This window comes from Moschus berezovskii, chromosome 24, assembly GCF_049115385.1.
Source record: "Moschus berezovskii isolate FMDL1 chromosome 24, NW_MosBer_1.0, whole genome shotgun sequence".
Classification (NCBI taxonomy): Eukaryota; Metazoa; Chordata; class Mammalia; order Artiodactyla; family Moschidae; genus Moschus; species Moschus berezovskii.
In genome coordinates this window covers 10,941,154-10,953,503 of record NC_142483.1, presented here as the reverse complement: position 1 = coordinate 10,953,503, position 12,350 = coordinate 10,941,154, and the positions used below count along the sequence as shown (strand labels likewise).

The window sequence follows — 12,350 nt, the reverse complement described above, 5'->3', positions numbered from 1 at the left end:
TTGAATTTGGACATATTTTATAGTATGATAGCAAAGTAATGCTTAAAATTCTCCAAGCCAGGCTTCAATAGTACGTAAACTGTGAACTTTTAGTGTTCAAGCTAGATTTAGAAAAGGCAGAGGAACCAGAAATCAAATTGCCAATATCTGCTGGATCATCGAAAAATCAAGAGTTCCAGAAAAACATCTACTTCTTTTAAAACATCTACTTTATTGACTATGCCAAAGTCTTTGACTGTGTGGATCACAACAAACTATGGAAAATTCTTCAAGAGATGGTAATACCAGACCACCTGACCTGCCTCTTGAGAAACCTGTATGCAGGTCAGGAAGCAACAGTTAGAACTGGACATGGACCAACAGACTGGTTCCATATCGAGAAAGGAGTACGTCAAGGCTGTATATTGTCACCCTGCTTATTTAACTTATATGCAGAGTACATCATGAGAAATGCTGGACTGGACAAAGCACAAGCTGGAATCAAGATTTCAGGGAGAAATATCAATAACCTCAGATATGCAGATGACATCACCCTTATGACAGAAAGCAAAGAAGAACTAAAGAGCCTCTTGATGAAAGTGAAAGAGGAGAGTGAAAAAGCTGGCTTAAAACTCAGAATTCAAAAAAAGAAGATCGTGGCATTCGGTCTCATCACTTCATGGCAAATAGATCGAGAAACAATGAAAACAGTGACAGAATTTTGGGGGGCTCCAAAATCACCACAGATGGTGACTGTAGCCATGACATTAAAAGACGCTTGCTTCTTAGAAGAAAAGCTATAACCAACATAGAGAGCATATTAAAAAGCAGAGACATTACTTTCCCAACAAAGGTCCATCTAGTCAAAGCTATGGTTTTTTCAGCAGTCATGTATGAATGGCAGAGTTGGACCATAAAGAAAGCTGAGCGCTGAAGAATTGATGCTTTTGAACTGTGATGTTAGAGAAGACTTTTGAGAGTCCCTTGGACTGCAAGGAGATCCAACCAGTCCATTCTAAAGGAAATCAGTCCTGAATATTCATTGGAAGGACGGACGCTGAAGTGGAAGCTTCAGTACTTTGGCCACCTGAAACGAAGAACTGACTCATTTGAAAAGACCCCAATGCTGGAAAAAGATTGAAGGCAGGAGGAGAAGGGGACAACAGAGGATGAGATGGTTGGATGGCATCACCAACTCAACAGACACGAGTCTGAGCAAGCTCCAGGAGTTGGTAATGAACAAGGAAGCCTGGCGTGGTGCTGCAGTCCATGGGATCTCAAAAGAGTCGGAGATGACTGAGTGCCTGAACTATTATATCTATGCTACATTTCCTGAGCGTCATAATTATTCTGTGATTATGTTAGAGAATGTACTTTTTCTTAAGATATAATATATATCCTAAAATATTTACAGTTCCTGGGTTCTGGTATCCCCAACCTTTTATCTTTTATATTCCCAGGCATCAGAGTACAGAATGCTTTACTGCAGTGATTATTTTGTGTTATTCCTGTATTTCTTCCTTTTTTTCTTTCACTATTCAAACTTGCTGTTGTTGCTGTTCAGTCAGCAATTCCTGTCCCACTCCCTGTGACACCATGAACTGTAAAACTCCAGGCCTGACTATCCCTCATCATCTCCCAGAGTTTCCCCAAGTTCATGGCCACTGGATTGGGGATGCCATCCAACCATCTTATCCTCTGCTGCCCTCTCCTCTTTCTGCTTTCAGTCTTTCTCAGCATCAGAGTCTTTTCCAAATAAGTGTCTAAAATTCCCTATACTAAATTCTATTTTATAAAATGACTCACAAGTTTCTCTTCTCCTGACTAAATCCTAACTTACCAGAAGGATACTCCAATGCTAGCTCAACCTCTGGTCAAAAACATCATTTCTAGTCCCCAAAGCTATCACAGTTAAACAGTATCTTTAAAATGATGTTTAATTTTTAAAAATAGAATCACAATCCTATAATAATACATATTAGTTTTTAAAATAAGGCATTAAAAATAATCAATTTTTAAAAATCACTCACAATTTGAACATGCAAAAGCAACTGATATTAACATTTTTATATAATTACATCTTGATTCTCTTTTATTCACCAATTGCTTTTGTTTCATAATTTTGTGACCAAACTATATATCCATTATACACACCATCATTTTATCCTTAAGGTATGCCTTTATGTGTGCACGTGTGCTAAGTCACTTCAATCATGTTCGACTCTGCGTGACCCTACGGACTGTAGCCCAGCAGGCTACTCTATCCATCGGATTCTCCAGCTAAGAATAATGGAGTGGGTTGTTGCCATTTCCATAGTTTTCTTCAATTTCGACTTGCAAAAAAGGAAATATTTTAAAAGTCTCCCCCACTTTTCATACATAGAAACAAAATGACAGGTTTATCACTAACTCCTATCAAAGACTATTCTCAAAATAACACATCATTTTGTAAAATAACTATATGTATAATTGTTTTTATGAAATTCATAACAACTCAGGTTACCTTTCCAGTATACAGGAAAAGAAATTAAAATTGTCAGTATTTAAAGATAAAATTAAGAAGAACATCAATACCGTATATTAACGCATATATATGGAATTTAGAAAAATGGTAACCTGAACCCTGTATAAGAGACTGCAAAAGAGACATAGGCATTTAGAACAGTCTTTGGGACTCTGTGGGAGAGGGTGAAGGTGGAATGATTGGAGAGAATGGAATTGTAGCATGTATATTATCATAAGTGACCAGTCCAGGTTCGACGCATAAATTTTCCTCTGTTCATTTCTTTGCATTTGTGCTTTTTTAATAAAATTCTTTTTTAGAAATAAAAAAAATAAAAATAAAAATAAAACTTTGTTGGCAAAAAAAATAAAATAAAATAAAGATAAAATTATATCCTCAGAATTATAGATGATAAAGTATATTTCTGCAGGAAAACATACCAATAGCGTATTTTATACTGTGAATCAAAAGGAAAAAAGTGTTTTTCTGCAGCCAATAAAAATTTATAAATAAATTTAGCAAAACCAACTACTCACCCCCTATTACTGACAATTGCTTTTTTCAGATGAATGTAATTTGCAGGAAAGATCCCCTGTAAAAGAGATAAGATTTCCTATTAAAAAAGTAATTTGTGATTAACATCTCATTTAGACTGAAATAACAGTCAGATTTCAGCATGGAAATACTCTATCAACAAAACAGTAGCTCTCTTCAGGTAGCAACCACTTTACACATTAATTAAGAATACAAAGTTGCACAAACTATATTCAACAGGAATTTCATTGTCATTCTCAACCAGAATCTATTCACAAGGGGGAAAAACTGATGTTAAGCAACCACAAAAACATTTTAAGTTTTAGAAATATTCCATCAAATCATACTTAAGATAGTATAGACTTATGTACAGAGCTTGGCATGTATCTACAAAACCAACATCATCTAACCAACAATTTACAGCTTATCCAGCTCTGAGTTAGAGAAAGAATTCTCACACTCTGGGTAACATTTGTATTCACAAAGAATAAATCAATTTGAGAACATCTATAAATGTTTCTTCTTTTACTCTTTGCAAATGGTTTCCACTTTGGTATCTGCCATAATCTGATTTAAATTCTTAAAAAGATTTTTTTTAATGTATTGTTTTAAAATCAATTACATTTTCCAATCATTGTTTCACTCCTTCTCCTGATGTATAAAACTTCCTTCAAAATAAAACACAAATGGTCTATTTTTTTTTTAATACTCTTTGGCCCACAACACTGTCAGTAATAAACTCAATCTATACCACACAAGCCCATCAGCAGCTGGACTATAGTAATGCATTTTACAGTTTTCAGTGTACAGATCTTTCAGCTCCTTGTTTATATTTATTTCTAAATATTTGATTGCTTTGACACTATCATTAATGGGATTGTTTCATACTGCTAGTATTTTATTGAGAGTTTAGCATCTATATTCATCAGTGATAATAATCTGTAGTCTTCTTTTTCTACAATGTCCTTTTCTGACTTTGATATCAGAGTAATGCTAGCCTCATGAAATAAATCTGGAAGTGTTCCCTCCTCTTCAATTTTTGGAATATCTTTTATGAAGGACTGGTATTAATTCTTCCTTAAAGTTTAGCAGTATTCACCAGTGAAGTCATCTGGCCCTGAACATTTCTTTGTTGGGAGGTTTTTAATAATTACCAACATAGAGAACAGACCTGTGGACACAGTGGGGTGAGGTGGGGGGTGGCAGGAGGAGAGGATGGGACGAACTGACAGAGTGGCACTGAAAACACATACATTACCATGTGTAAAACAGACAGCCAGTGGGAATTTGCTATATGATGTAAGGAGCTCAATCCAGTGCTCTGACAATCTACAGGGGTGAGATGGGGTAGGAGGTGGGAGGGAGGCTCAAGAGGAAGGGGACATATGTATAACTATGGCTGAATCATGATGATGTATGGCAGAAACCAACACAATATTGTAAAGCAATTATCTTCCAATTAAAAATAAATAAATTTTAAAACAAACAAAAAAATAATAATTACTGATTCAATTTCCTTACTGATTATTGGACTATTTGGATTTTCTATTTTTCCTGATTCATTCTGGATAGATTTTAAGTTTATAGGAATTGATCCATTTCTTATACACTGTTCAATCTGTTGGCATACAATTGTCATAGCAGTCTCTTATAATCCTTTGTATTTCTGTGGTATCATTTTTAATGTCTGCTCTTTCATTTCTCCTTGTCTTTTTTATTCCCCCTCGGTTAATTTTATCTTTAAAAAGAATCAGCTTTTAGTTTCATTGACCTTTTCCCTTGATTTTTGGTCTCTTTTTCATTTATTTCCACCCTGATTTTTGTTATTTTCTTGATTCTGCTAAATTTGGGCATAGTTTCTTTTTTCTAGTTTCTTCAGATATAAAGCAAGATGGTTTATTTAATATTTTTCTTTTTTTCTTACTGTAGGCATTTATCACTATTAACTTCCCTCTTTAAACTGCTTTTGCAGTAGCCCATAGGTTTTAGGGTATTGTGTTTCTGTTTTCATTTGTGTCAAGATTTTTTTTATCTCTTCTTTGGTCCTTCGGTTATTCAAAATGTCTTCTTTAATTTCTACATACATGTGAATTTTCCAGTTTTCTTGCTGTTGTTGATTTCTAGTTTGATACCATTGTGGTCAGGAAAGATACATGGTGTGATTTCAATCTTTTTAAATTTGGGGTTTCCCTCGTGGCTCAGTGGTAAAGAATCTGCCTGCCAATGCAAGTGATGCAGGTTCGATCCCTAGTTGGGAAGATCCCCTGGAGAAGGAAATAGCAACCCACTCCAGTATTCTTGCCTGGGAAATCCCATGGACAGAGGAGCCTGGCTGACTACAGTCCACAGGGTCGCAAAGAGGTTGGACACAACGTAGCGACTAAACAATAACAACAACAAAGCCTTGTTATATGACCTAGTCTGAAGAACGATCCATTTACAATTGAGAAAAACATGCACTTTATTGCTGATGTATGAAATATTCTATATATTTTATTAGATATATTTGGTTCAAACTATAGTACAAGTCCAACATTTCCTTGTTGATTTTCTGTCTGGATGACCTATTCAGTGAATAAAATGGGGTACTGAAAGCCCCTATTATTATTGTATTGGTATCTATTTCTCCCTTCAAATCTATTACTATTTGCTTAATATATTTGGGGGCTCTATTTCCAGTGTACACATATTTATTACTGTCATATCTTCTTGATATATGACTCCTTTATCTCAATGGTTCTTAACCAGGGGCAATTTTACCACCACCACCCCAACCACCTCCCACCCTACCCATCAGTACCAGGGCCTTTAGCAATGTCTAAAGACACAACTTGAGAGATGTTAATGAGTGGAAGTCATATATTTTGCTAAACTTTTCATAATGTAAAAATAAGGATTCATCTAGCCCAAAATATCAACTCTGACAAAAATGAGACGCCCTGGCTATGAGGAATTAAAAGTTTGAAGGTATTGACTTCTTATAATCATTACTTTAAAAACTAATAAGTGATTCTACTGAGAAATTAATGATTACAACTCTGAAAATTTTTAATAAAAATTAATATGTGATCATTTTGGTATTTTCTATTTAAGAAAAAGCATAATATGTTAACTCTTAAGACACAGAAAATATATAAGAAAAAATAGTAATATTATAGAGAAAAGTAAGTTTCTGCAAATGCATTAGTGGAAAAGAATGCTGCTACATGTATTATAACTGCCAACTAAAATATATCTGGTCTGATCAAATTACTGTTACTTGGTAATAGAATAAACATACAAATCTAGTTCATAAAATAAGCGTGTGGCACTTAACAGTCTTATTTAAATTCATATTTTAACAAGAACATTATGATCAGAGGCGTATCTAATTGAAAATTATTTAAAAGTTTTTTTTCATTTTAGAAATAAAGTCCTCTTACTAATCACAGGACTAGACAGGAGTAGGCCTATAAAAAAGTCAATTTACTTGCTGTCAACTATTTTAAGGAAAAATACTAAATGTCCTAAATAGGTTTTTCAAAATAAGCTTTGCAACTATTACCACACACACATTTTGTCCTTTTTAAAAAGTCATTGTAATACTGCTGAGAAAGAGAAGAGTCTGATTCAGTTCCGTTAAGGAAAGAATGAGTGTAGCTACTGTAAAAGATTAAAAGATGGAAAGCAAGGATGGCTTTTATATCAAACAAATATACTAGGCCACTTTCTACATTAGAAAAGGTAACAATAAAATTTTTATTACCTTTACATTTGGCTTCTTTGTTGAAACTCCCCTATACCAACCTAAAACAAAGCATACAAAAGATATTAAACTCATATTGCTGTCATTTTCTATGAAAGGCATGAATATTTTTAGGATAATTATTTAATGCAAAACTTTCTAGTAAGTTTTAGGCACTTTATGCCTTTATTAAGCATAGTTTACTCCAAAACAAGCAATCTTACAATAAAATATAATATTCCCAATTTTCATCAACGACACAACATCCTTTCAATTGAAAAAGACAAAAAAAATTAGAAAATACTTCAGAGAACACATATTCAACTCCTTGAAAACTCCCAGATGAAACTATTACAGAATAAGAAAATGCCAAAATCATATAGTTTTTTGGTGACAGATAAGGAGAATACAGCCCTGACTTTCTATCTCCTTGTCTCCCTGAATCTCCCATGCACTGAACTACACTACTCTCATTTCTTGGCTTTCCAGCCACTAAAGTTGACAGCAACACTTCATTTATTCTCTCTTACCACTCATACATAGTACTAACAGTGAAAGTTTCAATTACACAATAAAAATAGTTTTCAGAGAAAGGAAATTTTTTTGCCAACTTTTTTCAAATTCAATCTATTATTTTCAGAGTTTTGCTATAGTTTCTCTACTTGGGTTTAAGAGGAAACAATTCCAGTGAATAGAAGAGGAGGCCAAGAGTTGTATTTAAAGGAGGAATATAAATAAAAAAGAAAGAAGAGATTGTTGATAATAACTAATATTAACTGAGAGCTTACTATTCCATGTACTGAAATTGAGTTAATTTCATGTATTAACCTTTAAGACTCACAACAAAGCTAAGAAGAAAAGAATCAATTTTTTCTCCCCTGAAATCATAACAAACAATAAAAGAAGAAATACCCTTATTTCTGTTTAGTACAACAGCTGAGATCATAAATTTGAATAACTCAATTTATACCTGAAAATCTCACTATCTTCGTTTTTTTTTTTAAGTGATAACCTTACCAACAGGATACTTTACAGTATCTTAAACAGGACAGATAATGATATAAAGGACGTCCCTGGTCCAGTGGTCCAGTAGGTCCAGTGGTTAGGAATCCGACTGCCAACGTAGGGGACATATTTCGATCCCTAGTCCAGAAAGATCCCATGTGCTGCAAGGCAACTAAGCCCATGTACCACAACTACTGAGCCAGCACTTGAGAACTTGCGCTCTGCAACAAAAGAAGCCACCCGCAATGAGAAGCCCTCATCCCACCACTAGAGAGTAGCCCCGTTCACAACAACTAGAGAAGGCCCGTGTGCAGGAACAAAGACCCAGTGCAGCCAAAAAATAAACAAATAAATAAATTTTAAGTGGTAATCTTACCTAAAATTTTTAATTCTGTACAAGTTAGACAATTCAAATATATATATCCAAAAAGTCCACCTTTAAAATATCACAAATTTAGTCTCTAAAAATGCTGTTTTATAAAATATGATTAAAAATTAAGGTAATAAATGAAAAAATTTCTAATTGAGACACAATGTTAAGTCCTATTTTATACTGAAATCATAGGGATTTTAATTCAGGAGTTACTCAAAGGGTATTCTACTTAAGCAATTATTCCACAAAAGAAATGGAAAAAGTATAGAAAATAGATTTTTAAATAAAATATAACCACATTAAAATATATATATATAACCACATTAGACTGAAAAGCAGGAAGCAAACACTAGATTTTAGAAAGACAGCTAAGGATTCACTACATTCTCAAAGATAATAAAACTGAGAGAAAATATTCCATACTGTTTAAAGGCAATTAATGTACAAAAAACAGAACTGAGAACACTATATTGTCACAGAAATAGAAAAGCAAGATACCGGTGCGTATATGTGTGCTTACTGCCACTAAATAAATGCTCGGTGAGTACTTACTGTGTGAATGAAATGAGACAGATGTAAGTGTTTACATTTGTCAGCTTAACTCTGGATGATTACACCTTCCACAACTGGTGTATAAACATACTTGGTGTATAAATTAAAGAGTCAGTTCAAGCCTGACTTTAAAAAAAAAAGAAACTTTTAAAAAATTTAACACCATTAGGTTAGAAAAGCATCAGTAAGAAAGGAAACACAAATTAAGAGGAAATATTCTGGGTCTTGTGTGTAAATACATATATTGAAGATTAATTCACCTGAAAGCTACGATTATTTAAACACAGAGACAAAAAAAATAGTGGTCACCTGTCCCTGTGCCAGGCGTTTTCACATCTATAGTCTCAAAACACAGCTGAATACCACTTTGTTAAATACGCATCATTATTTAGATTGTGAAATGCCCTTCCCAAAGTAAGTAAAGCTATACTATCAAAAAGAGCCAACAGTACCACTACAATTGCCGCTGACAGAGAGGCTACAGAACAGTGTTAGCAGTGTTAACCCAAAAGAATGAAGCCTCTATATAATTCAGGCCATGTGACAGTCAACCATCAGCAGGCCTTCACAAAGATTCCGGGTGCAAACCAATCAAGCTAGATCAAAAGCACCAAATGAAGTCCAACAAAAAGTACCCTTCAATAAGAAGTTTCAAACTTTTTATTCAAAGGTATAACATATTCTTCACTGTCTGACAAAAGAGAAACAAGGCAAATGTGTTCATTCTCACCCGCATCCTAGGGCTAACAGTTGCTCATCCCTGAATTAGAGACAGGTAGATAACAGGCACGGAGAAGGCAATGGCAACCCACTCCAGCACTCTTGCCTGGAGAATCCCATGGGCAGAGGAGCCTGGTAGGCTGCAGTCTATGGGGTTGCTGGGAGTTGGACACGATTGGAGTGACAGCAACAGCAGCAGATAACAGGTACAATTTCTACTTCATTCCATATCATGATTAAAAATAACTTTAAAAAATTATCACTCATTATGAATGGCAGATCCACAAAGAGATTCACTTTAGAAAAGTAAACAACTGTACAGTCAAGGACCAAAACAAAGATCTACAATCTTCTAAAAATATTTTTTCTTTGGTATATCAATAAAAATATGCACAGCCTATCCAACTTTTTATCCTCTTTCCAATTATATAACTAATAGGCATGGAAGAAAGTACCAACCACTTACATAAAAAAAAGAAATTTATAGAGAATTCAGCCCCAAAATTGGGGGACATAATTATTCAAAAAGTCAACATTCAAAATCCTCTTTCTATTATTTCACTGCAAACTGTTAAAGAATAACCTTATGTATTATTTGCATTCAAAATAATTTAATGCTATTTTAAATCTTTATGTGCAGTAAGTATAAAATATAATTAATTGGCAATAAATAAATGGACATTAAAATAAATCGACAATAAATAAATGGACATTAAAAATTGAGAAATTTTACTCTCAAATGAGCTATTGCTCCTTTAAGTTTATGGTTATGGAGAACCATAAACAAGTTTCAGTAATACTGCCATTGAATAAGACATTTTAAAAACTCTTTTATAATTCAAATATATATAAAATGCATTTACTAACTTCTGGTTCTAGCGCTGACAAAACATTTCATGTTAGACAAATATAAACCTGAAAAAAATACAGGAAACAATTGTGTAAGAGCAACGGAGAGCAACTATCCAAGACAAGATATGAGACACTATAATCCTTGAGAAAAGAGAATCACATCAGCTGAGTTTCTCCATGAGGACATTTCAGCAAAAATCAGAGTCCCGTTGAGTTAAGGAGAAAAAGGTTGACACTGAGAGCTACTCGATACAATATCCACTCGTGGGACTGCCCATTTCCTACAGTGGTAATTCAGGGAAAATTTCTAAGAATCCCAGCTTTCTGCAGCAGTTGAGAGGCTAAGGAGCTAGGCAGAGTCACATTACCTTTAGGAGACCTATAATAATAACACAGTGACTTTTCAAAAGAAATGATAGAAATCAAAAATTAATGAAGTAAATCCTTAAAATGCTAAAAGAAAATATTCATCAACCTAGAATGCTACACCTAGGGAAAATATACCCTTTAAAATGATGACAAATTTAAAAACAGACTCACATAAACAAAAGTTGAATGAATGTGCAGCAAACCTGCACTAAAAAAAAGTACTAAAAGTAGTACTTACAGTAAAAAGAAAGTGATCCCAGATGGAATCATGAAAAGAAGAAAGAAAGAGCACTGGAACGGTAAAAATGTGGGCAAACAAATGAATACAGACAGAAAATATATGACAATAGTGGTACAAATGTAATAAGAGGAGTCAATGCAATTGAATCGTTGTAAAGTTCATGCATTGTTGGAAGTGGTATAAGTAAAACTTTAAGGTAGACCCTACTAAGTCAAGAATGCATGTTTTAAACTCTATGGTAATCACCATGTGGGGCTTCCCAAATGGCTCAGTGGTAAAGAATCCACCTGCCAATGCAGGAGATGCAGGTTCCATCCCTGAGTCAGGAAGATCCTCTGGAGAAGGAAATGGCAACCCACTCCAGTATTCTTGCCTGGGAAATCCCATGGAAAGAGGAGCCTGGGGGGCTACAGCCCATGGGTTGCAAAAGAGTTGGACACGACTTAGCGACTAAACAACAACAACTCATAGAAAGGGTCCCAAAAGGCTAAGATACAGATCTCTGAGGAACAGTGGGCTGCTGCAAAACATGCTAACTACTGCCACAGTGACAAATGCTAGAGGCCATTCACCAGAACCAAGACCACTGCCTGACATAAGGAATACTGCAGGGACCAACTGTTTTCAGAGCAGTTTGACAGTGGTACAAAATAAAAACAGGAAGAATCAACTCTTTTCTTCAACATCCAGCCTAGTAGTCTCCCTACAATGCCCCTTTATTGGCAGAGTCTAACACAGACTAGCTGTCAAAGAAGAAACGTGGTTTCCAGAGCTTCCAACTCCAGTGTCACAGGAAGGGCTAGAAGGGCAGGTTTTTAACTTAGAGGCAATAATAAGTCAGTAACTGACAGAGTCAGCATCTTTATTTAGATCTCTCATCATGCCAAGTTCAGATAAGTGATAAAAGTCTTCTAATCTTCTGTTTGGAAGGTAAATGTCTGGCTGCCATGATTTCCACCAAGTGGAAGATGAAGGTTAGAAGTTTCCATATTCAGTATTCAGTAGGTATGCTGTGACTTAATCCTCCAGTTTTCAATACATAACCCATCTCCTACAAAAATGTGCATGATGTGTCCCAATACACAGATGCTCTATTTATCCTTCATTTTCTAATAAACCTCAAAACCTCTACCAGATGAACAAGGAGCAGTTATCAAATGAATTGAAGGGAGAAGACAAATAATTTTATCCTCATTTGCAAAGATGCCTGGTGCTATAAGTTCCTACGCTTTTTAAGGATCTGCCATGTAAATAAGGGTAGTTCCAAGATATTCCTACTACCTGCTTGAAATTCAGATATGTTGGGTCTGTTAAGTCATAGTTTCCACTTTTCAAAGCCTTGCCAACTTTCTTTGTCCATGTGAGCGTGTTACATTTTAAAATTCCTGTATTTTGATTTTTGTAGTATTTCATAATTGATTTTGAATTTATTTTTATATATGGTGTGAAAAAGTAGTCCAGTTTTCCACACACCATTTATTAAATAGACTGCCTTTTT

General features: G+C 34.7%; 1 protein-coding gene across 1 annotated transcript in view; it reads right to left on the bottom strand.

Annotated features, from left to right (window-relative positions):
• Positions 1 to 12,350, bottom strand: part of DOCK3 (dedicator of cytokinesis 3) — a 276,998-nt gene that overhangs the window by 232,868 nt on the left and 31,780 nt on the right. The window contains exons 3-4 of the mRNA XM_088831600.1: positions 6,762 to 6,802; positions 3,019 to 3,074 (exon numbers count right to left, since the gene is read on the bottom strand). Coding sequence (XP_088687726.1) covers positions 3,019 to 3,074; positions 6,762 to 6,802 — 97 coding nt within the window. The remainder of the gene's footprint in view (positions 1 to 3,018; positions 3,075 to 6,761; positions 6,803 to 12,350) is intronic.